The sequence below is a fragment of the Stegodyphus dumicola genome, chromosome 4 (genome assembly GCF_044657685.1).
Source record: "Stegodyphus dumicola isolate Sdum_Otavi_A_Nest chromosome 4, ASM4465768v1".
NCBI lineage: Eukaryota > Metazoa > Arthropoda > Arachnida > Araneae > Eresidae > Stegodyphus > Stegodyphus dumicola.
The window spans coordinates 82,406,017-82,433,722 of NC_140771.1; the positions used below are offsets into that span (position 1 = coordinate 82,406,017).

The 27,706-nt window shown below is 30.4% G+C and overlaps 1 protein-coding gene across 2 annotated transcripts in view; it reads left to right on the forward strand.

Moving 5' to 3' along the window:
- LOC118192356 (PTB domain-containing engulfment adapter protein 1-like) overlaps positions 1-23,819 on the forward strand; it is a 77,003-nt gene extending 53,184 nt beyond the window's left edge. For both annotated transcript variants that reach the window (XM_035363302.2, XM_035363301.2), the window contains exons 8-12: positions 1,843-1,932; positions 5,122-5,259; positions 7,305-7,425; positions 13,590-13,750; positions 19,541-23,819. In XM_035363302.2, coding sequence (XP_035219193.1) covers positions 1,843-1,932; positions 5,122-5,259; positions 7,305-7,425; positions 13,590-13,750; positions 19,541-19,606 — 576 coding nt within the window. In that variant the 3' untranslated portion in view covers positions 19,607-23,819. The remainder of the gene's footprint in view (positions 1-1,842; positions 1,933-5,121; positions 5,260-7,304; positions 7,426-13,589; positions 13,751-19,540) is intronic.
- The last annotated feature ends 3,887 nt before the right edge of the window (positions 23,820-27,706 follow it).

The following is a 27,706-nucleotide window of genomic DNA, read 5'->3' on the forward strand; positions in this document are numbered from 1 at the left end:
AAATGGTGAGCTAAAAAATTTGAGAGTAGAACTAGGTTTTCCAGATGTACCACATACTTTTGGACATTTTGCTCAGTCATTTGCATATAAAACTCCAGAAGCTTTAATTTTTGTAATGGATTGTCCTTTCTGTAAAATGCATAAGCATTCCACAAAGACTTTGGAGATCAAAATATTTTGGATGGTTATTTAACTGTTTTTATACACTATCTGGAGATTAATCTGAGAAATGGTAATCTGTTTCACTATAGCTATCTTTACAACAACTAAAATCACTTTCAGTATCAGAAATATTATCAGAAACATATTCTCACTCGCTGAATGTTTCCTATGATATTATACTATGAATATAAGAAATAAAAATGATAGCAGTGCTTTCAAAATCAGCTAGCTGTGGGAAAATTTATGCTACAAGAATGCCATCTGTTGACCAAAAAGATACTCAAAATCTAAATATTCTAGAAAATGCATTATTGATGATTAAAGCAAGGGAAATGCATGAAAATCATGCAATGAGCAAATTTTGTTACTTTCATGTTTCCCTTCAAAATTGCAGGATAAGCAGAGGATTAACCCTTTCAGGACGGGTGTCCCATATACGCATTCCCTAAGAACGTCTCTTACAGCCGGGCATCCCATCCACGCATCGCTAGAGATTGCATTCAGAGGACGGGTGATGCGTATGCGCATTTTAAGCTGGAACGTTTTTCTGAAGGCCACTAGATGGCATCCTATGTCCATTACTTTTGAAATGAACACAATTTCAAGTTCCTGACCTTGAGTTTGATATATTCCGCTTGACTTTGGTATTTTACTCATCAGCTCTTGTGAGGGGGGGGGGAAACGCAAACAGAGGTGAGCTCTTTAAATCGCTGCGTGCTAATGAAAACATACGCGTGTCTGATTTATATCCAATTCTTTTTTTTTTATTCTATTTTTTCCTTTATTTTATGCGGTCTTTTAGGGTTAATATGGGGAGTATTGTTACATTTTGCATTGCCCTTCAGATATATTTCCCTTTCTGCTCTTTTTATTTCGGAAAGCCTCACCTCCAGTCTATTATAGCGGAAAGGCACTATTTATCAGAGGAAGAATACCCGTGTATGGTCAATGAACCATTTAATTAACGCAGATAAGAGTGATGATTCATTTTCTAAAGAATTAGAAAGTGATACTTTTTCTAAGAGTTAGAAAGTGATACTTCTCCGTACTTCAAGATTTACCACAGTCTTCATTTTAAATTTTGTTACTTCTTACTGTAAATAGTCTTTATTGTGTTGTTTTATTAATTTAAAACTTTATTGTTGGATTTTATCAATTAAAACTTTGGAATAATTTGAATAACGCTTCCGAAAATTATTTTACAAGACAAGCAATTTTTTAAGTATATTTTCATGTAAAATAAAGAAAAAAAAAGTTATTAAGTGCTAATTTTAACATATATAAGAGCTCAAGTAATAATCTAAAAGAATACAAAAATTTCGATGCTAGAAGCGAAACTTTTTTTTTTTTTCTGATTTTTTTTTAATAAAATTAGGCTTAGTTTTTTATAAAACCTCTGTACTGTACAGTGACTCCCTTCGATTCCCTTCCGTCTCGTATGTGCGTCTTAAACAAAGGTGCGCCATTGCGAAAAGGTTAAGTAGCACAAAGGTGTGAGAGAAACATTGAGATACTAAATTTATTTAATCGTTACAAATCTTTTATCTTTCTCAATGTGTACAAATTATGATTGTTATATTTTCAAGGATATCCTGTTTACTTTGAGTAAAAAAGTGACAAGTTTATTTGTCTCTCTTTGTAATAGTATGTAGATTTTTAGTTTTCCCCCCTAAATTTTAGGTCCAGAAATTAGAAAAAGAAAATGCTATGCTGAAGCAGAGGATAGCAGAAATGACATCAGAAAATGGAAATGTGAAAAATGGACAATCAGTATGTATTAAAGCTATGCTTGCTTTATTTTGTTAACTAATGTGTTTAGGTCTACTAAGTTTTTTTATGTAATAGGATTATGTGGCAGTGTTTTCAGATCATACAATTTTTTTACAAATTTACTACTTTTCACAAATCTGTTAGCAAAATTTTTGTCAGTGTAATTTTGTGAATTTCCTGCTATTTCACATCTCCTTGTTTTACTTTTTGCTACATGAATTTTTTTTAATATATTGAAATGCCTGTACAATCTATCTATAAAATTGGCTTATAATGAAAAATATTTATTTAGGCATAAATAAATATTGGCATCTGGATTCGTAAGATTGTAGCTCATAAGAGTATGTGCATTTGGTTTTCAATCTATTTCTTTAAGTTCTTTCTTTAAAATGGGCTCTTTAAGGCCATTGTTACCTTTTCCTATTTGTGATCGTGTAATGCATGTCATATGATTGCATGGTGCTTATTTTCTCCACCTCATTTGAGCAAAATTTCACCCACATGCTTTCATTAAGCAAAATATGCTAAATGGAGATAGAGTGGAAGGGGAAAAAATTGCAACTGAACCAACTCTGGCGCAGCTGCCGTTCTCACGGTTACGATGCAAGTCAGATGTCAAAAAATTATGTTCAAATTCCTATTTTATAGCAGACTGTAGTCACTGGTGTTGTTTTCCCATTTTTTATTCATTGCCTTTCTTAATATTTCAGTGATCTGAGTAGGATTTATTCAGTGTTTAATATTTCAGTGATCTGAGCGAGATTTTGAGGGATCTGAGTGGGATAAGAGGATTTAAAGTTGGATTATAGTTTAACTAAATCAACTGAGCTGTTAATTATTAGTAATGCAAAAAAAATCCAACCAAATGCTTGGCTTGAAATACCCACTGGGTAAAAGAATGAAAATAGGCATGTCATTTGCTTATTTCAAGCTGTGTAAATGTGAACTAAGAGCACATTAAAAAAATAATCAATAACTAACATAATAAAAAAATGAATATCAATAACTTTTGAATAATAATTCAAAAGAATTAGTGCAACAGTAGTAACAATCCAAATGTGAGAAAGTACCTAATAATGGGTATGTACAAATTATCTGGAAAATAACACTACAAGTTAACTCAGAATTGTTTAAATTATTAAAATCTTATTTATTAATTGAGATTTGAACAATGGAAAATTAGCAATCTAATTTTAAGATTTTATCTCAAAGCTAATATACATAATGAAAAGATCAAGAATCAGATTACGATAATTTATGGTTCCATAAATATTGAAATAATTTACAGACTGCATACAGATTAAATTTATGACGACATCAGAGATCTTGTGAACTCGTTGTATCGCAAAAATCATGTAATCTGTAATATCACGTGTTATTCTTTGCTATTTTAACTCAAAAGTTTTTGGCAACACTGTTAAGTGCCATTTTTCAAATAGACGTTTACTTTGGTTAATTAATTTATGTAGGTGTTTATATATATACATATACTTTGCTTTGGGTAAGTGGCCACTGTAAACAAGGACCTATTAAAAGAAGCTACAGCTTACAAGCCTTAAGTTATCCAGTTTAGGAACTATTAGACAGTGTAAATATTCCAAGAAGTACAGCACATGATTATTTGAAGAAGATTAGTTGTGTAAGGTGCAATAACCCAAACTAAAAGAACAGATTAATTTTGCTCGAATTTTCACATTTTTTATTCTTTGCTGGGAGGAGGACTAAAGCCGCATTAAAAAAAGAGACACTCCTTTTTATTTATTTATTTATTTGTTTTGATAGCTGTTCATTACTGGAAATAAAAGATGGAAAAACTGATCTTCTTTTGGAGCTGCTTGTTACTGGAGGTAAATATTAGTGATGTTACAAGAGAAAATGGCCGTGGCTTAATAAAAAACAGGGTTCGTGCGGTCCTTACGAGTCTTTAAAAGTCTTCAGATTTTTTTAATCGATTTTTGGCCCTTAAAAGTTTTTAATTTTTTGCCAAAATCCAGCAGTAGGTTCTTAATTTTAATCATCTGAAATTTCTGTCTGTTTTTACAACTGCCATTTTGAGTGTGAATTAGCATTTTGGAGGAATATTTTTGGCGATTCACTGACATATATGTTATTTTTTGAATGGGTTCATAAATTATAATTTGTTTCTATTTCTAATATAAGTGATGGGATACTCAAGTTTCTAAGCAAGAAGTGAAACATAAGCATTTTAAAATTCATTTTTTCCAATAAAGAGCTCTTAAACAACTTTTCGCTTTAGGGATGTGAATTCTTTTATTAAATGGTTCTAAATTTGTCCATTATCAATATTTTGGTGAATTTAAGATTAGTTTTAAGTTATATTTTATCTTCTTGTGTCTGGTGAAAAATAGATTTCTTAGAATACATCAGAATTTTGTAATTAATTTTATCATTTTTATTTAGTGCAGCTGAAGTCTATTTCTGTTTGATAATTTGTAATTTAAAAAAATTAATATCTTGTTGGAACTCGTATAAATGGAATGAACATGGTGATATTTTTTTTATCATTAATCTCTTTGCTCCCTGTGTATCATATATGATACGCTTCAGTTTCCTTTGATGTGTTCGTCATATCAAATGTGATATGGGAATAAAGTGTCACTAGTGGCCCTCTGTTGTCATGTTTGATATGCTGAGCTGGAACCTTTTATTTAAATTTTAAATGTGTGTAAATGATGTCAGATTTGTTGCAAAATCTTATTGAATGGAGTCTATTGAGTGTTATGTTTGTTACAAATAAAACATGCAATGCTTACAACCTACATTCAGAATTCAGAACATTTCACGCAGTGCAAGCAGCATAATTTTTTTTTTTTTTTTTTTTTTGTAAATATAGTGATAGAATATAATAGGCACTGTTATGAAGTTCTGTGCAAATGAATCTAAATATTTAGGTAAAAGGCAGATTTTTACATATTAGGTTTAAATGTGGAATGCACTCTAGCATGCAGTGTTCAGCGCTTCAGGGTCATGCTTGCATGGTAGAACTTCATTCTCTCAACATCGAGAGAAAAAAAGTTTAATATTCTGCCTACTATGTACCACATTATATACATATTTAATTTTCAACTATATTGATTTTGTGTGGAATTCTGTTTTATATTGCAGAAAAGTACTGTTTTTTGTATTTAATATATTTGGTTTTCTTGAAATATTTTACATTTTTCTTAGCCCCAAAATCTTATGCACTTAAATGGTGAAACTACTGTTCCTCGTCATCAGTCTGCTATAGAATCTGGCTATAACAATATTTTGCAGCAAAATGTCACAAATAATTTGGCAAAATCAACACCTACTTCACCTTCACAGGTAATTTCCTTTTGTTAATATTAATCATTTACAGATTATTCAACAAACCATCATTACAATTTTTTGTGTGTCATCAGTAATATGTATGAAATGCATTTCAGTTCCTCTTCTGAGAAACTTTGAGACATACTTTGACACAAGTATCAGATAGTAAAACCTGTGAATGGGCTGATTGATGGGGACAAGTCATAATTGATAAGAACGAGAGTGTTATTGTGATAAAAAACATACTTTAAAATGATAAGTTTCAAATTACATTGATGCATGAAACTTCAAAATGGGCCTTTTTAAAATCTGGTTTGATTAATAAAAATTAAAAAATCTTGATTTACATCTGAAAAAGAAAGGTCAGAGCCACTGTATAATATGAAATGAAATGTGTTTGCTTTTGAGTTATTTTTAAGATGAATCCTAGCCTTGATGGGAAAATAACAAAATTTTAAAAGGAAATTGGTTCATTTTCATAATATGAAGGGAATTAATAATATCTAAATGCTACTTTTTTTTTTATTCGAATGTGGCTTTGTCCCTGAAGGACTATTGTTTTTGTTCTGCTATTTTGCATTGAATCTCTCTGAATGTCCGTTTCACTTTTTAAACTGTTGCCACCCAATATTATCGCCCTGTATTATATTTGAAGAAATTAAATAATGAAATATCTGCTTAAATGTATGCATATTTCTCACACTAGGATAAAACAATAGTACTTAGAGCCATCCAATTTTGAATGATGTAAACCTACTGCGAATATGGGCATCTGGAAGCCCGAATTTGAAATTTGGAATGTGTTTTATTATCGATTTCATATTTTGTAAAACTGATTAATAAACTCAAGGATTTAAAAGCAAGCAATGGCAACAGTCTATGGGGGGATTTTTTATCTCCAGCGCGCAAATCTCTGTATCGGAAATTCTAAAGATATGCTCATTTAAAAATTATTTTGCGACATTGCTGTTGAACTGAATTTTATGGTTTAAGTGGCAACAAAGAACATGATATTTAATAAGTAAAGGACCAATTTTATCAGAGTGATCTGGAGGCTGAAGAAATTTATATTCCCATATAAAACTGCAGAAAAGGTGACCCACTAGTGGTATATGAGATCTCAAACATGAACTTTGCTGTCACCCACTGGTGAATCATGAGGCACCAAAAACAAATCTATCATGATCCACCAGTGGGTCATATGGCAGTTAAGGTATTAAAAACACCTTCAAAGCATGTCTTGTGTTCACATGAGGAATAATCTGTACTGTTTTTTGTTAAAAGTACTGCTTTTTGTATTTAATATATTTGGTTTTCTTGAAATATTGAAAGCCTTGTGTTCACATGAGGAATAATCTGTACTTTTTTTTTTTTTTTTTTTTTTTTTTTTAAGTACTGTTTTTGTTAAAAGTTATTCTATAGCTTCATACTAAGTGTCAGAATTACATATTTTAGCTAAGTTACTGTAACATTTGTATTTTTAAATTAATAGTCTTGATCTTTTTGGCAGAAAAGTTTACTTTTCAGGGGGTAATATATTTTTAGGTTTTCGTCATGGACAGATATTTTGTTTATTTAATTTCATAAATTTATTTAAACCTCTGAGTGGCACAGCTTTTTGGATCTGCTCGCGACGACCTGTATTTAAACAGCTTCTATTAACTCATTTTTTGTAATTGCTTAATTTAGTCTTTTTTATCGTAAACTTTTATTTATTCATACGATATTTAAAGAAAGTAAAAAAAGCAAAATATTTTAAATTATAACCTAATATATACCAGGTGATAAAAGAAGTATCATTGGATAAAGGTGGTCATGCCACTCAGGGGTTAAAGTTAAGTATAATTTTCTAAATTTCCCCATAGTTTTTAAACGGAATGCTATGTATATTCCACATAAAACTACAGATAAAATTAGGTCTTTATTCTAGTTTTTATTGTATTTGGATTACTTTGCTTAATTTTCTGTGTTTATTTAAAACTGTAAATAATAATCCTGTTTATAAATTTCCCCAAAACTTGTCATAGTTATTTTAATTATGTACATATCTGTTCTTTTAGGAACTTTTCAATTTAGTGTCTTTTTCAAACACTCCATCTGTTGGAACAAAGTTAGAAAATCTTGCTTTAGATGATCTTGAAGATTTTAATCCTAGAGAGAATATTACTAATGGAAACAAGGGTAAGAATATATTGAAAAATATTTTCCAAGACCGTAAAAACTCATTTAAAGGCTACAAATATTTAATTTAGTTGTAGAGAGTAATTTAAACTTGCTCTTAAATTTAATACTTAAGATACAATTTATTTATTTATTTTATTTTATTTTTATTTATTTATTTTTTGTGCAAAGATCAAGCATCAGATTTAATAAATCTTAACTTTTATGTATTGTGTTGATAGTGGTTTGTGCAATAGAACTCAAAGGAACTAAGCTTAGTGCTTATTGTTTAACTGGGTGTCATTTGGTATCGGACATAACTTTGGTGTAAAATCTAACTAAAGATAGAAATGAAACCATAGTGATATATACAGACTCATTAAAAGATTGGCTGCTTTATTAAATCTAAAATGAAGAAGCACAGATGAATATAGAAATTAACAAATAAGAAGACTTGCAATTACTTTGACCCACAAAAACTACAGGGATTAATTCTTAATTGTACTTATACCCTCCAGTGGCTGACATGTCAGTTTGGCCTGGCTTCAGATCAAAACAAATTCATGATTGCATAGGAATTTTCATCGTTTTCTGCATGCGTAACGAGCTGGTTCCCATTAGGAAATCTTTCATGAAGACATCTTTTCCCATAGCCAGTGACAGATAACCCATATGTGCTTTGCCATAACTAAAATATTCCAGACTTAATTGAAGTAGATGGAATTCTAGCAGGGTGAATTCCTGAGCAACTGTTAGGAAAGGAAGGTATGGATCTTCAAACCACAGGGTTCATGCGATCCTTAAGAGTCCGTAGGTTTTTTGGAATCGATTTTTGGTCCTTAAAAGTCCTGAATTTTGGCCAAAATTGGCAGAAGGTCCTTAATTTTAATTGCTTGAGGTTTTTGTCTGTTTTTACGACTCCGTTCTGAGTGTGAATTATCATTTTGGAGGTATATTTTTAGCAGTTCACTGATAAATATGGTTATCTCTTGAATGGATTATAATTTGTTCCCATTTTTAATATAAATAGTAGGATACTCGAGTTTCTGCGCAAGAAGAGAATCAAGCATTTTGAAATTATTTCATTTTTTCTAATAAACAGCTCTTAAACAAAATTTTGCTTTTGGGGATGTCAATTCTTTTATTAAACGGTTCTGAATTTGGCAACTTATCAATATTTTGTCAGTTTTAAGGATCAGTTTCTATAGAAAATTTTTAATACCGAGATTTGGGAATTTTTTGATGATTTTTTTTAAAACATTGTAATGTTGATAAATTTCATTGAAGTAATGGTAATATATTGAAATTAAAAAAATAACATTAATATATAGCATTCTTATTTTTCACCATCATATTGTAAAGTTCCATTTTGGCCACTTATTATACAATATTTTGAATCTGAAAAATTAAGAAGGTATAATGCTATAAAGCACAATTTACGAAACAGTTATTAGCAAAAGTAAAATAGCCGTGTAATTAATTAAGAATGTCTTCTTTTTATTTTTTTCATGCTAAGAGTTACTCCTATGTAAATTGTCTCAGAATTCTAAGAATATGCATCAGTTTTTTTTCTATAAAAATTATTTTACACTTTTCCCCTCTTTTTGTTTTTCCAAAATATTTCTGCTTTTTTGCTGTTACATAATTGGTAAGGGTAATTTTTCTTTAGGATTTTAGGCATGGCAGCTTGGAAAGTTTAGAAGGATTTGAAGGCAAGCTTTATAGACCCACGATTCTAGCAGATTCTAGAAAAATGTGACAAAATGAAAAATGTTTCTATGATATTAATATTTAAAGTACATATTTTATAGAAAGTTTGCGATGAATTTCTTACTTTTTAGAGAACATCTGGAAGAACAATGAAAACATAATATTATAACATGCTTTACTTCTGGTACTAATCCTTTTCTTAACATGTTTATCTTCTCTTTATTTTCTCTACTTTTCACCAGACATAAGCATGGAAAATATCAAGAATGCTTCTAATCTTATCACATGGACAGGCAATATAGAAAGGAATTTTTTTATTAATAAAGAAATTGGAAACTGACAATTTAAAAGATTAATGCAATATGTCTTAATGAAGAGGAGCTAGGCATTTTCTCACCTAATGCAATCACGTAGAATATTAAACTTATCTTTGTGGATCCTAAATTCTGCTGCCTAGTGCCTTTCTAAATTCTGCTTCCAATGCCTGCTGTAAATTTTAAACATTTTGCCATTTCTAGATTTTGTTGCTCAGTGTGTCACTAACTTCTAAAACTGCCACACCAGCTCTGCAACCGGCCCTTACCCTATATATTTCATATTTCTTCTGAATGTTCATATTACTAAAGAAATAAAATTAGGAGCTTTTTCTATACATTCTAAATTTAGTTATTTATTTTATTTATTTATTTATTTATTTTTTTAATAACAGAAATCTTTAATTAAATCCAAAAATTCTAAAAGGAAAAGGAAACATGCTGAAGAAAGAAACCAAATACATAAAGAGAATTATTCTTTATATATATATATATAGTTATTATTATGTAAATTACCCAGCTGTTTATAATTTCATCCTTTACTATAATTTCCCATTTCTGCTTCCTTCCAGAATGCAAATCACTTAGACAGTTTTTAAACTGAGTTTTTTGGGAGACAGTGTGTTTCTGATCTCCGCTGGCTCGCTACATTAGTTCCTCCATCTCTGATAATTTGTAATTTGCATTATCGCTGCTGACTTTTGAATTTGTTATGACGATAGAGTTACTGAGCCAGCTTAAATTAAAATTAAATTGTAGAGTCAGCGATAAGACCGCTGGTCCACATTTTTAGTTTGAATTTTGACTGTTCTTGTTTAATTACATCACCATGAGTTGCAATTGATTTTGTTAGCATAAGAATATGCCTTTATATTTTAAGTTCTTTTTAAATAAGAGTCTTATTTAAACTTTTGTTTGACTTTGTAGTTACTTTCAGACATAGCAATAATTTGCTTCATATCTGTTGAGGACTATTTAACTTTTACCAGATCAAGTAAACCCTCATAGGTACATTATGGAGAGGTTGACAAGTTAGGAGATAAAGCACAAAGAAACTAGTGAGAGCATTGGTTTGCATATGGAGACAAATCTCGAATTGTTAGAAAAGATGCTTAACCCTCTGAGCGTTACGGGTTTAGCCCTAAAATTTCAAAGTTCCTCAAAATGTCATGAATAAGTAATATTTTCTTGATTTTAATTAAAAAAATGACTCTCATTTTGTACCTTGATTCCTTTTCTGCCAATATACATCCAAACTGAAATCCGATACATTAAAAGCTAGCAGAAATTTTCATGTATAATGAATGTGGAAGGCAACCTTCTGTACGGAATTTTCCGGTCGTAACGCTGAGAGGGTTAAAGAGAAATAAATCGATATAAACTAGCCAGAATGTCTGGGAAGGCTTCAAATTAAAATGACAGATAAATATTTTGTTGAGTGTTGTTGTTACAAAACGTTTACTGCTTGAAAACAGATGGTTGTCTTAGAGTGTGTTCACTGTGCTTGTTCTATAATATATTCTTATTTTGATTAATTCTGAAAAGAAAAACTTTTAGAATAAACTGATATATATATACAAGCTAAACAGCACAGAGTCAAACTAAGACATGAATGTCTGTTGAGAATTGAAGTAAGAATGCACTGCAGCTAGAAAATTCAAAGACATTATTATTTATAATTTCAATAATGAATACAGAAAAAGATTTTAAAATTAATGCTTGAGCTGCTTTTTTGTGTGAAGGGTGACTTATTTTTTTTGGGGGGGGGAACCCATTGTACTGTATCATTGGTAGATGGCCTAGCTCCTTAAAACTAATTGTAATACATGAAAAATACTTCAAAATGAGTGCAAAACAAAATTGTGTACTTTAATATGGTATGATTGCTGTATAAGTTTTGTTTTTAAGTCAGTTTTTCTTGCAATTTCAGCAATCATGCATTGATTTCTGTCCTGGGCAGCATATATTTGAAATTCATTCTCCTTATCATAATATTGCTAAGTACTAAACAATTGAAATGATTTTAAAAATCAAAGCAACACCGGATTTATAAACAACAATGCAAACAAAAATAGCAATGAAAGAAGGTAGCTTTTTATTAACAATCAGAATCTGATGAAGTGAGACGTACGAGGGCAGTCCGATAAGTACTTAGCCTCACCCCCCGACGGCACCACTATCGTAAGAGAAATTTATTATCGTGTAGTATATCCCCTTGTAGACGGCTACTGTCAAAATTTCAGTCATATTGGATTTGTAGTTTTGTTTTGACCGCATGTGGAAGCGGGCGTGTCTGCGGATTTTAGAAAAATGGAAAAAGAGCAATATCGGTCGGTGATTCAATTCTTGTTTTTGGAAGGGAAATCACGCAGCGAAATCAAAGAGCGCTTGTATGCTGTGTATGGTGACTCTTCTCCTTCAATGGCGACTGTCAAAAATTGGTTTAACGAGTTTCAACATGGTCGCACATCAGTTTTTGATGAGGTGCCCCAAAAACGGCTACCACGGAGAATAACGTGACAAAAGTCCACAATCTCATATTGGCAGACCACCAATTAAAGGTGCGTGAGATAGCTGAGACAGTAGGCATGTCAAAAGACCGTGTGGGTCATATCCTGCATGAAATATTGGGCATGAGAAAGCTGTCGGCTTGATGGGTGCCGCGTTTGCTTACTCCGGACAACAAGCGCATCTGTGAGACCACTTCAGAGCAGTGTTTGACACTGTTTAAGCACATTCCGAAGGAGTTTCTGCGTCGTTTCGTGATCGTTGATGAAACGTGGATTCACACACCAAAGACCAAGGAACAGTCGAAACAGTGTACTTTACCTGGCGAATATGCTCCGAAGAAGGCAAAGACTGTCCCATCGGCCGAAAAGGTGATGGCCACCGCTTTCTGGGATTCACAAGGTGTGATCTACATCGACTACCTGGAGAAGGGCAAAACGGTCACAGGGCTCTGCTATGCCGAACTATTGAGCCGATTCGACCTCGAATTGCAGAAAAAAACGACCCATTTGGGGAAGAAAAAAGAGCTCTTCCACCATGACAACGCACCAGCTCACACCTCCGCCGTCGCCACAGCCAAATTGGTCGCATTAGGCTAGGAACAGCTGCCCCATTCACCGTATTCTCCAGATTTGGCCCCGTGTGACTTCTTTTTGTTTCCAAACTTGAGAAGGTCACTCGCTGGGCAGAAATTTAAGTCGAATAAGGAGGTTATCGCCGCCACGGAGACCTACTTTGCAGACCTCCAGAAAACGTATTTTTCAGACGGGTTAAAGAAGCTGGAGCATCGCTGGGTCAAGTGTATCGAGTTGAAAGAAGACTATGTTGAGAAATAAATCGCCACTTTTCCAAAATTTTTCGCTTTTATTTTGTAGACTAAGTACTTATCTATCGGACTGCCCTTGTAGATGTTGCATGGAAAACAACCTTGACATCAAATGAGGGAGAAACAGCTTTGAAGTATATTCAGAAATCAGAAAGGGAATGATAACTGAAAAAGCATTAAAATTAATGTAAAAAGTAGAGCAAGAGACAATCGATAAAATAATAAACTGCTGACTCCAAAGAATTAGACTGCAATGTTTGTGATCCAAGCATGAGAAAATGTCTAACAATGGTAACCAAAAATTAACAACCTAAATTGTCTGAGAATTAATTAAATGAACAAATGGAGATTTAAACAATGGAAAATAAGCAATCTGGATTTAAGATTCTCGTCAAAAGGAATTTGGTAAATAAGAACCAAGAATCAAATTACAATCTATAACTTATAGAACCCTCAAACCCTCAGAGATTGACTTTATGATAACATCAGAGGTTATGAGCTATAACCTATAATGTCATAAAAATTACAGGATTCTTAGCATCATTTGTTACTTTAAGCAAGTTTCCATATTTGTTGTTTGAGCAACATGCTTTGTTAACTGAAAAGTACTTTAAACCTTTTAAATTAGTTTCTCAAGGTTTTTCTCATTTTGTATGTATATATATATATTATAATATAATATGTATATAATATATATATATATATAATAGTTTTCTTTTGGTTTTCTGGACAGTAGTTTGTAATTCAATTTCAAAAATGAGGATTTCACATTTTTGTTTAAAATAATAAGCAAACTAACTCATTTCCCTTCTTCTTTCCCAAATTAGGATCTACAGTAAAGACTGATATTTTTGGTGCACCTCCTTTTAACCCAAAACAGACAAGTACAGACCCATTTGGAATGGATGATTTTAGTACTATACCAATACATGCAATGGATTTAGAAAATGCAATTGGTGAAATTGATAAGAAGATATTTGAAATGAGAGTACGTATTTATTAACTTACATAAGATTTTAAAAATTGCTTTTTTAATCTTTTAAAACATTCTTTGCTGTGTTAAATTATTTGTTCTACATGTTAAATTACTATATGTTGTGCATTAATGAAAAATTAGTTTGTTTAATGCAAGTAGTTATGCACACAGTTACTAAATTTTAATTGACCTAGATCTGTTTTTCTATTTTAAACAGCAAATTTTATTCATATTTCTTGTTAACTATGAATTTTATGAGTTCAGTTTCTGTCAGCGAAGTATAATATACATACTGGTTTGTGCATGAGGACTATCAGAAAAATCATAGTAAACAAATTGGGTGAAGGATGTTGATGAAATTTAGTGAAAACATGATATATGATTTTCTTTTTGGAATGGTGTAAGTATTATTTTATATCAGAAAACTTCCCCATGAGAATTTCTCAAAATGAAGTAGGTTAATTTCATGTGGGTTGCAGTCACTCTCTACAAGAGTGCAAGTATATTGCATAATTTTCTGTGATATTTTTTATACAATTTATCAGCTTTGTGGAAAGCAATAAAAACCGTATTTCCTCATATATTTTTTCCCTGACATTTTAGCTACAGATTCTGAAAATTTGAAAAATATTCGCATAATTTAGAATGAGGAGAAATTTGAGAGAACGAGCAAAAATGAACTAACATTCGGTCTACGATTTTGCTGAGTCAACAACTGCTTATTAACCTTCTCTATTTATGGATGATTTGAGGCTTAAGAAGTAGCAGAGACAATAAGAACAAATAAGATTCAAGTTACTGGGAAGTAGAGATGAAGATATTTTATTAGATATGAAATGTTAACGTTACAACGTATTCTTATTGGAATATTGGTTTCTTTTAAAGAAATAATATTATGATAGTTACCTGTATTTTATTTATGATTACTTTTTGTTTTCTTCTTACTGTAACTGCTTACTTCAGAAATTAAATTATTTGCATAATTCCCCCCACACACTTGGTTATTTTTGGGTGTTAAAATCAGCAGAAAAAAAGGGGGGATAATATTCGAGGATATATGGTATTTGCCGTAAGGTTGGGTATAAGCTGTCTGTTGTTGTTAAATGACAGTCTGAATTCAGTAGCATACATATCTTTAGAAATATCTTGCATGTTGAATTTCTGTCAGGAGACTGGGCTTGTTGGTCTGTTTCATTTCGAGAGTGTTATTACTGCTTGTTGAACATTGTAAGATAAGCATTATCATCTTGTGAATGTTTCTTTCATTATGCAGCATAGTTGTACAAAAGGATTTAGAATGTCATCATTGTGCAAGCATTGATATTCCTATTGATTAATAAATGATTAAAAGCATTGAAATTCTCAATAGTTTTTCAGATACTCTTAAAAGCATCTAGAATGGTTTTCATACAGTCACAAAATTCAAGTTTGGCAATAATTTGCTGTCCACAAATTTATTTTGGTTATTTGTGCTGTTTATATAGATATTTAATTCACAAGTGAACAAAGGCATATTTTTATCTTGGAGAACTTTCTGTGGATTATGAAATATATCCAGAATATTTTAAGGGGCTTAAATTAATATCAATTTCTGGGGTCTTTTTTGTTTTATATTTGGTATAATTTTAAAAATTCAGTGTTAAATGTAAATTTAAAAAAAAAAAAAGGGACTTTATTATATTGAGCACTGTAAATATCTCTTAGAAAAGGACAGGAAAGGTGGATTATTTGGCAAAATATGTAATTACAAAATGAAAAAACATGGTTAATCAACTGGAGTAACTATCAGTTAAATAAAACTCATCTTATGTAATATTTATTTAAACATAGTGATGAGAATTTGGTTATTCCATTTACTTATATAAGATACAAAATATATGAATGAAAACTCGGAGTTTAATTTGCAACAGTCTCTTAACTTTTCTTTTAGTGTCATTATTTCTTATTTCTATCCTAAAAATAGTAATTGATTGTAATAAATCTCTCAAAATTGTGTGACTTCTAAATTAATTCATTTCATATTCCTGCGTAATGCTGATGATGCAAGAACTTAAATAACACTTCAGCCAATAATAATTTCAAATTTGAGAATCAAAACATATTGCATATTAAAATACAGTTGAAAGTAAGTCATTTGGAATCCGGTGTTCATTGTAGACATGTCCTATTCTCATCTTTGCTGTGCTACTACGAACTTGCTAATGCCAGCATTCCTTCTTTCTTCAAATGTATTTTAAAATTCCAATAGGTTCTTCAAGAACAGGCTGCTTACTGTGCCACTTTATCTCTCTTTGCTTAAAAAATGTTTGTCAGTGAAAATAAAGAAATATTAGTATTCAAGCAAGCCTGCACTTTGCATTTCATATTGTTTAGCATCATCATAGATTCCGCACAACTCACCAAGGGACTTCTCTGATTAGTTTTTTCTCTCTTCTGTTGCTTGGAGTGTGGGGTGAAGGGCAGGCTTCAGCCTTGTTCCTTCTCCTGTCGCCATTGCTCGCCTATTCTAAATGCTATTCCGCTGCTATTTTTGTGAGCAAGACTCTACCTGCACTTTAGTGAGTTTATCTCCATAATTTTTGTAACCGATTAAGATACGTCAGGCCTTTTGTGGTTAAATGTTATAAGAATGATCTAAAATGATGGATGATGTTAAGATCTTCAAGTGTGAATAATTTTTCCTTACCTCGTGCAAGAATTGACCGCATATTTAACACCTGCAATATTGTGTTTCATGTAAAATTCTGCAAATAAGTACAGTCAAAAGTCGTTAATCCGGACTCGTCGGGACTTCGGCGATTCCGGATTATCGATTTTTCCGGATTATAGATCATCAGTTTAAATCGCGTAAGATGGCATGCAGAAATTCTAAAATTAAAAATATGAAACCGTAATTTATGAAATAAGGAACAATTATGATCTAAAGGGTATCAAAATTTACAAAAAAAAGCTTAATATTTATTTGTTTACTTTATTAAACATTTCTTTCAATGTAAGTTGTTTCGTTTTATGTGATAATACTTTCTCTTTAATTCTATAAACAGACATAATTTTTTGTTCACTTACAAAGTTCCGCTGTTCAAGTCCCGTTAATTGCTGTGCCGAGAATACCGACTAACTTGTCAATCAAAATTTTTTCGTTTTCACTAACCTCTCTGTCACATTCTTCATGTCTTTATCCATTTTTTTCAGCAATTCCACTTTTTGTTTGATGGACATCGAAACATACTTTCGTTTTGTACGATCCTTTGGGAGCTCCAGAATCAAAAATTCTATTTGACATAATCGAAAGTTCAAGTTTACTTTTTTAGTATTGCTCTTACAGTCTGCAAAAAATAATAAGCCGGATCCAATTCGAAAATTAAGGAACAACGCAATCATCAACATTAACTGAAATAGATAATTATATCATTTTAGCTTACACCGTCCGTTATACATAAAACACGCACTTGAAAACGTATTCTGCGCTTGCGCACACGCGAATGCGCAGTCGTAAGAGGTCCTATGCGCATGTGTCAACGCGGAGCATGCGCAGAAAGTTTTTAGCTTTGAGGTCCGGATTATAGATCATTCCGAATTATGGGTGTCCGAATTAACGACTTTTGATTGTATATTTTTAGCAGGAAACAGCCTATTTTAGTGAATATTTACTATTCTACACTTGCTCATGATTTTTTTGCAGTTGATAGATCAAGACTATCTTGTGTGTATCTGTATGTGTTCTTATTAAAGTGTGAGAGCCAAGCTTCTGTAGATCTGGCATGTTTAATGTGTGATCTAAATATTTACCTAAGATATATAATAATATTGCAGAAAAAAAAAAGTAAAATAAATAATATATTCACTTGTGAAATTTTGTTATGTTTATTCCTCTGGCATCACTAGGTAAGTACTGTGAATAATGTTTTCTTTCCTTAAGTCGCATATCTTACATTCATGTTTCTTAGGATTATTACAGCATCTTAGCTAACTATTTTATAATTAAAAAATAAATGATAACATTAATAGTGTCTTAGCAATAATAATAATAATAAAATTTTTAGTTCAGTTTGAGAACTTGAATAAAATGTGTAACCTATAGTTTATTTGCTCCACATGTGATTTACTTTACTGAATGTTTTTATCTTATTGTTAATATGTTATGAAAAATTGATTCTATTTTGGAGAATTCTCAAATTGACTCTCAAATATATTTTCATATATATGTGCATATGTAAATAAAATTTAAGATATTTAAATGAGAAGTAATTTCGGTAATTTAACACTAGATTGTGCTATATAATGATAACATAATGCTTTTAAGTATCAAAATACAGGATTGAAACTGTTTAATTTATTCAGATTGCACCTACTAAGTTGCTACATGTTTTGTTAAATGTGTTGGAGGATATTCTATAGCTAGCCATGATTGCAAATATCTCCATCTTCTCTTCAAAATTATTACTGTTACATTGTAGTATGCACTTACAATTAATGTACTTTTTATTTCTGTTGGCAACATTTATTAAGTAAAGACAGATAATTTAGGTGTGTAAGTACCCAAGTACACCTGTTCTTGAAAAATGCATCAGTTTCTGTTTACTTATGAAATATATTTAAGAGAACAAGAGCACCAAGCATTAGCAATTGACAGTAGCAAATCAAAGGGTACTTGTGAGTTATCATAGCCACCTTAATACAAGTCGCCAAATTTTCATAATATGCCAAACTCTGGCAAACATGTACTTAACCATTCTTTGGGCAACCATGCTCATAACAGAATTCCTCAGTCAAGTAATGCCATGATTTTAGTATTCATTCATTTTGTTGTATTCATAGTTCCAGTGTTTTTTTTTTTTTTTTTTTTTTTTTTTTCCCCTCTCCACAGTCCCATGATATTTTTGCCCTTAAATTTAATTTTGAAATATGCACTTGCTGAATTTGCCAGCAATGGAAGAAACTGTTATAAAATTTCTGGAGAACAGAATTTTGTTGTAAAATCTCTAAAGGGAGCAATGAGGAGATGACATTTGGTAGTTAGCAAGTATTGTAGAGTTTTGCATTGTATTGAGTCTCTGCAGTTCTGCGATTATTTAATTATTTAAGTGAAAATAGATCATTGTGTTCATAGGGAGAAGAATAGCACAAATAATTACAAAAAGATTTGAAGAAGAATATAAGCATTTTATTTTTTAATGCATAGTATAATCCTTCTTTAATAATTAAAATTCATATTTTAAATTGCTAAATTCTGTTTTTTTTTTTTTTTTTTTTTTTTTTTTTTCATATGTTGATAATGTCAAAAGTTTGGGAATCTTCTTAAAAGAAAGTCATGAAAACCACCAACCTGCATCTGATAAGTAACTTTTACCTTTTCATTTGTGAAAAATCACTAAATTGTGCCAACATGGTTGCATTGATACATAAGTGCAACCAAAGGAGAGAACGTAACATGTCCAAGATGCACTCATAATTCAGAGTATAAGTTTACCTTTATTTTGATTGGTTGGTAATGTTAAAATTCCCAAATTTGAAATTATTATTGCCTGAAGCATGATGTTAAGTTCCTTCATAAACATTATGTAAAAATCACACGATATGGACTAATTTTGAAGTGATACAGTTTAGAGAAATTTATTGTAAGCAGTTATTATTTTATTTTGGGGACCGAAGAGGAAAATAACCAAATTAAAATAGAGAGTTAATAGACTATTAAAGTTAGAATTTTGATTTACTTTATATATGTATCATTATTCTCATTTAGAAATCTTTTGCATTGCTAGTATTTATCTGATTACATATATATTTTCTTTTTAAATTTAGGATGGATTTCAAAGGGGAATATCTTTTGGGAATGATGATTTCTTCGATACTGGAGAAGCACACTGACTTTTTTAAAGTTTCAGTATGTTTATTATACTATGATAAGAGATCTCTGCACAAACACAAATAAGATGCTGTATGTGGTACACATTTGTATGTACATGTAAATTTGACATCATGGGACCATATGTGAAGACAGCATTCACATTTTTTCTTAGATTTTTCTGTATATGCTCATTATACATACTGAATGAAAATTAATTTTTTAATTATTATTATTATTTAAGATTTAGGCTAATTACATAGAACATCTAACCTCTTTTCCTTCATGCTTTTGAATTTTACTACTGTATATACTAACACTTTTATGTATTATGTATCATTTCGATGATACGTGAGTAAAATTTTGTATGTACATTTCATGCAAATATTTTAAGTATAGGCATTCTATGCAATTTTTTTAAAATTTTTATTCTGAAGATAGCATTATCATATAATGTTAATTTTAAATTATAGTTATAAGTGGCACTAACTTGCACTCATGCTCACATTTTATGTGCCAAAGAAAATTTCTTCATGCTAGATTGCATGAATTGTATTTTACAGCTGGATATGATTAATTATTTTTTGACATTGTTTCATGGCAGTTTTTAATAAACTGGTATTTTATTACTGTTCTCACACTTAGCTGCCAGCCATATCAATCACTTTTCAGGCTGTAATATAACCCGGATTAAATAGAACTAAATTAAAAGCATGTGAGAATAGAGTCTGTAATCTTATTACAACTGTTATTTGTCACTTTCTTATTTGTTGTTTTTGGAAGGGTTCTCAATTAGAGAAAGAAAAAGCATAAGAAGCTGTCTTTTGAAAATATTTTTTTTTTTTTTTTAATGCAGTGGAAGTTTATATATGTAACTTCAAAAGTGATGTCTAGTTCTTTCAAAAAACGCAATGTGAATTCCAGAGTCTGTCCAACCCTCCCAGTTGTTGTACATTTTTTCGTATGTTTTGTAATCTTGCTATTTTTACTAATTTCATGACCAAGTTCTTTATCTCAATGAAATTATATAGTCTTTCTGATATTTACACTTTTCTCTATGTTTATTTCTCAAACGTGTATAGCGCTGTTATAAAATTTAGCATGTATGGAATAGATTGGAGAGATTTATTGCATAGATAGAAGATTGAAACTTGTAGACAAATATAGCCATAGATACATGATTTTATTATTGGATAAAGCAGTTCTTGAGACACATAATCTGACTCGCACATTATTATGGTCACAACATGCACCCCACATTTTTGGAACTTGGCTCATCTTAAGACAGTAGATGCTATAGAGGGAGCCGAGCAGCTATGCATATTAGAAAGAAGGAAGCAGGCAGAAAAGGGGCATATTTGAAAGCAAGTGTAGGAGAGAGTCAAAAAGATTTTGGTTTCAAATGAAATTTTCAGTCTGATTGGATAAAAGGTACCTGCCCTGCAGCATTTTATAAGATTGTGTGATGTGGATTAATTTTCAAATGACACAGTTTAGATTGATGTATGATGAATAGTTCCTACTTTTAGAACAGAAGGGGAAATGTCCAGATTAAAGTGCCAGTTAAGAATAGATTTTATTTTTCTCTTACATAATCCACTTTCCCTTCAAAGGAAAAAAGGCTTAGCAACAGAAAAGCCTTTTTGAGAAAAAAGCATTAGAACAGCAACATACGAGAAATATAATATATGGAAAATATAAATCATAAAATTTTGAATTAAATAACAATTTAAAAAATAATATGGACATATAAATCATGAGCATTGTATTTTTCAAAAATGATGTAGAATTTGGAACTTAAAATTTGGAAACCAAAACATTTCTTTCATCCTTTAAACTAAACCTTCATTTGGGATTATGACACTTTTTGCTTGACATTTCACTTTTGCAATTTGCTGCTGTCTTCAAAAATACATTTCACAAGTTTATCTGTACCGGTATAAAAAATTGTTATAAGAACAAGCTGCTATGGCACCCTTGCTTGTGCCTGCAAGTTTCTTCTTAATGTATTTACTATGCCATGAGCTTTTCCAAGATATTACATGTATGTAGTCTTACGTTTCGTGATTCTGTATTCCCACCGACTGTTTGAAAAGTGAAAATGAATGTCATTTTTTTTTTCGGTTTAATGAACTTTTGTGTTTGATTAGTTTCTCTTGCAAACCACACAAAGTATTTTATCATAGTAATCACATTCATGGAATTTTATTTTTAAAGTAGGCAATCAGTACTTGCTTAAAATGTTTAAAAAATTTTTAGTTTAATTTCAAACTATTTAATATTTATTACTAATTACTGAAATATAATTGTGCTAGACTTTTTCTCTATTTTTACAATGGAATATTTCTTAAAGAAGGTAGCATGGAAGTTATAGCATACTGTACTCGACCATAGGTATCATAGCTAATATAGACATTTAGCTTTAAAAATCTATGCTTTATCACATCTATTTTATTTCCAAATTTAAGGGAATATTACTTGGAACAAAATCTTCTCCATGTGGAAAGTTTTTATTGCGCTCACTTTTTTTCAATAATTATTCCATTACTAATTTCAAATTTTCATCCGTGAATATTCTTTTAAGTTATGAAATATAAGATCATTCAGTTTTTATCTTTTTATCACTGCAGATTAAAGCATAATCTTCTTATAAATTTTAATAAAACAAATTATTGATTTAATAAGAAAACCTACCAATGATTTGTATGGAAGGTCGAATTATATTTGTATACAAATTTGCAATTAATCCTGTAAAAAAAAGAAAAAAAGAAAAAAAAAAAAAAGCCATTAAATTCTATGTATATTATCTTCAATTTTATAATAAAAGTAAATTATTTCATTATGTTATTAACTGTAGTATTTTATATATTTAACTAAAATTTGGTAAATATATTAAAGCAGTCATTAGACCTTTATAACTCCATTTAAATTTTTAACTTACGTAACTTTTAGCTTATAACTAAACCTTCAGCACTCAAACTTTTATAGTTGCTTAGAAATATATAGATTTTTAAATCTTTAAAAGCCATATTACTTTCCTGTGCTTTAGGATGCACTTTTCTTAGCAGATGGCACGTAAATGTGTTTTATCTAATATTTGTAAGATGTATTGTTATTTTTAATTTGAAATTTTTATGATATTTAATTTTGCACAAATTTCATATGTTGTAGTTAAGGAAGTATTTCCTGACTCAAAGTACCCAGTCATTGTTTTGTAGTATGTGTTTTAATTCAAAAGCTTAAGAAGTAACATTTTTTAATTTATGTATTAAATATAAAAGATGCACTGTGGATATGTGTAGCATGCATTATAATGCTTTTTCACTTATCAATTTAAAAGCTTTGTTAAAATTTATTTGCATGTTTCTGCAGTGATGTATTTTCCTAAAAATTAAATACTTAATGTAATTTAATCACTGAATTATATTTAATATCTTTGCTGTTAATTTATAATAAAGTTCCGTATGGGCATTTTACCTTATTTTGTGATTCTTTTGTAGTATGATTAAAATTTGAAAAAATTAACAGTATCAGTTTTAACACATTAAGCACCAGGCCTGTTTTGTCTTCTTTTCTGTTTAACCCATGACATTCAGTTTTGCCGAATCAAACCTGATGTTTAAATGAAAAGTATACTATATTTCAGTGATTCACGTCCAAATAGAAAGTAAAGTGTTAGTCACTGGTGACATGGTGCTTAACATATTAAAATATTATGAGAAACTATGAGTATATTGCTCTTTTTGAAAAATATTTTGGATTTAAATAAAAACGGAAATGCCAAAAATTTTAATGAAAACATTTATAGTTTGATGTTTTTCAAATTGATAAAAATTTCTAGTAGTAGAAAGGTAAGAGTACTATTATAATAGTCATGAATGTAATTAATATTTAATCCAAATTAAAATTAGTTTTTTCTTAAAACAGTGGTATGATACCTTGTAAAATATCTGCTATGCTGTTTGTATTAAGATAAGTCTAAATTTACCCTCACAGTTTATTTTAGTTTGAAACAGTTCTTTAATATGTTTTCAGCTTTTACTTCACTGATTCTTAAATTTACTAATTTAATGGCTTGTAACATAATGTCTGTTTGAATTGAAAAATGGTATTTATTACATGCAATTCTTGTAGTTTCTTTTGTAATGAAAACAGAACTAATTATACTTACATTAATTATGGAAATTATTGTTTTGTTGTGTAAAACTTATTTAATTAAATCTGTGATAAATATGATGAGTCGTCATTAAGTCTCATGCATTTTACATTTATAACAAACTCTTTCAAAATAAAAAACATTGTAGTAATTCTAGAAAATTCTCATAATCCAGAAGTCATTTTATTTGATATACTATAATAGTTCTGCTTTAAAATAGAGCTAAATAATCACTGAGCACTCGTTTTACAAAAAATAAAGTTATCAATATTCCTTCAATAGTTAAAGTAAAATGCTATAGAACAGAACTCTGTTAAATATTTTTTTTTAAAGGACTGATGGTTAAGAGTCGTTTAAATGGAAGATTTATTAAGGGGAAAGTATTATTAAAAACAGAAAAGTTAGTAATGAATATATAAGAAAAATAATAACAATTTTGCTCATTAATGCATGAATAGTTAAACAATTGCTGTTAGTGAACAGTAGAAAAACTACTGAGGACTTCAAAAGAGATACTGAAGGTTTTGCATTATGATTTACAGTAAGTATATTAAACATAAACCTATTTTCATGTAATGAACTCCTTATTAAAAATATTTGATGTGGACACCACATGACTTCCTTCTAGTATTCCTTCTGACTATACACATTTTTTGCTGCATTTCATTTAACCTTCCAGCACGCGCGTATGTGCAAAATTTACGACAAATTAAGTTTTTAATGCACATTTTTCACATATCGAAGCTGAGACGGCTGAAGGTCATTTCTATTCCTCCTTTCTACCCTTCCCCACATCATGGAATGTGCCAACAGGAAGTCATTTGACTTTTTTTTTTTTTTTTTTAACTGGGCTTTTGTGCTACGGGCAGCTTTTTTATAAAATTTACGACACTCGCGTGGTCAAGTTTTAAAATTCGGAAAATATTTTTTTTCTCAAATATTTTGTAATTTTGTGTTATTAATTGCCGTGTATTTTTTAATTTGAATACATTTGGCTCTGTAAATTTTATATCGGTTTTCATGGCAAAAATATATATGCAACCAGCTGATTTTGTTCAGATTCTTCAAGAATTATCTGTTGAAGAAGAGGAAGACAAACAAACCTTTGGATGGGAGAACAATAGCGATTTTCATTCCTTATTTTCTTTTATTTCTATTTTTTAGAAATTAATAAAAACATTAAAGTTAGTTTAAAGTGCGTTTTTGTAACCAGTAAGAAGTAAATTTCCTTGCAGAAGTAAGTAATGCTAAACTTACTTTTTATCCTACCAAGGTGTTTTCCCTTTTTTATTGTCTATACTTATCTTTGATGAATATTAAAATTAGCTTTGATTTTAAAATATAATTATTAAATAATAAATTTAAAATTTTCTATAATGAAATACATCATTGCATTTCCATCTCACTAACATTAGAACTTAAAAATAATTTACTTATATTTGAATGTGATATCATTTGTATTTTGCAGTAATAAGATTAATATTTTATTTGTTAACAAATTTATTATCAATATTCACTCATTTCTGTCGTTTTTGCGCCAACAACGGTCAAATAACGGATGTCGTAAAAAATACGTTGCATGCGTACTCGTGTAAAATTGCCAAGGCGCGTGCTGGAAGGTTAAACTTATTTCCTTGAATTTCATTAGAGATATATATCTCTTTCAATCAATTCAGTTCTCACTTCGCTGCAAGGCAAAAATACATAACTCAAAACATCTTCATTAAAAAAAGTAAAATACAGAGAAACCTAAAACACCAAAAGCAGTTAAAAATACTTCAAAAAAGAATTTATACAACTAAAGTTAGAGTTTCTGCAGAAAATCAAGCAATTTGGTCAGAGGGCAGGAAGAATATTTTTTTTTTTTTTAATTTACAAAACTGAAAGTTTACTTTTGGTCCCACTTGGAAGAAAGGCACTAATGTGAATATACAAACTGATTTAATTCACTGTTTAGCTAAGAGTTTCAAATGTAAACAAATGGGGGGGCCTCATTGCGGCCGAGTGGTAAAGATGCCGAACACTGGTAGTTCGGTCCGAGGTTCGAATCCCGCGAACGGGCTGGCTGCATGGGTGTTTTCGTGGTTATCCCCATGTGTAACGTGTATACCAGCCAGTTTCCCTTAGAAAGTCCTCCACGAAAGCATCCCTTCCTTAGGGAGATAGCCCTCGTGTGCTTTGCCATAATTAAATAATCCAATCCAATTCGTTGGGCTTCAAACCACTTAAACCTTTAAATTGTTGATAATTCTACAACTGTTGCTTGCAAATTAATTAAAGTCATAAAAAACTTAGCCAGAGCATGAGAACAACATAATTCAATCACTTTTAAAGCAAAAAATGCACAATTTACCAACATATACTCACCGAGCCAGGTAACGGATTGGGTGTATATCTATATATGTGTGTGTGTTTGGTGCAGCTAAAATTTCAGCCAAAAATAGAGATGCATAGCTACATATTATTTTCAGCATTCTACGGCTGCTCATTTTTTAGTTATGTGAGACACATACGAACATCAGGAAAAATTCTCTTCTGAATTCTTTTTAAATTAATTATCTGTTTTGGTAATGTGAGTCCTTTATTCTGTCTGCATGTTCAGATATTACGCAAAAACATTATTCAAATGGATTTGTGAGCAGTTAAAATGGATATTTTTGTTGAAATATGATACCCGAAAATTTAGGTGATTGCTATAATTCAGTAATAAAAGAAAGTAAAAACATTAGTAGCATAGTGCTGGCAATTTACTTCAGTTTCAATAGATTTTAGAGTGTAAGATTTAGCAACCGTAAAATGTATACAGATTGTAATAAACTTGAACATACATGTATTGATTAATTTAGTCTGTTAATTGATTAATACAACTAGCATGCTATCCAGGTTATATAAGTGAGGTTAACTGAAAAACTGCATGAATTAAAATAATAAGATGAAAGTTATGAAACTTAACATCTTTTGCTGTGTGATATGATAATATTTTAGTGTACATCAATATCTTAATAATGAGTTGGCCAGAAATCTGTGGATCGATTGAAATTTAAAAGTTCTTATTTTATTGATATTAAAATCTGAAAATAGTTTTTAAAAAAGAAAAACAAATCTGTGTATTATTCAAATTATGTAGAGACACTAATTGTAGGAAACTACTCCCTGAAGTTCCATATTGATACAACTCGCATCATATTTATTTTTAGCAAATATATGATTCTAGTTACTTAACAATTTTTTCAACTGATCATCAGCAGTTTCACTATTTTCAGTGTAATTGTCTTAGTACTTACACTATTTTTACATACGAAATTGTTGTGAAAAAGTTTATCTAATTGAATAACTTTACTTATCATGTGTTTAAACTGATATACTTCATAATTATTAAAATTCAATTGCAGTTTTAATAAAGAAATACAAGGTGATGAGGATAATAAATATGTCAGAGTAGAAAATTCACAACATAAAGTATTATTAGTAAAGTAAAATTATCATTAGTAAGTCTACCTATTTTGCATGATAATTTAACTACTTTGGTCACAGAAAGGCCTACAGATAGAGAGAATAATTTTGTGTTAGGGTTATTTTCAATAATTTCGATTTGTGCATTCATAAAGTTTGTAATATTTCCAGATATAACATTAACCTGTGACCCTGTATCAATTATAGCAGGGAAAATTAGATTATTAGACTGAATATCTACCTTAAAATATTTTCATTTCTTTTGGTTCAGTCAGGGATACCACGCTAGCTGAAAAACCGGGAAAAGTCAGGGAATTCGAAAATTGACCAAAAAGTCGGAAAGAAAAGTCAGGGAATTTAAATATTTTAGTCAAAATCTGGAAAAGTCGGGGAATTTCGTACTGTGCATGGACCTTATAAGAAATAGACTAACCCCGATGGCTTTTCTCCCTCGTCTGAGGCGTTCCCGGCTGTCACCTTGATCACATCCGGAGGAGTAGGGACGACTTGCAGT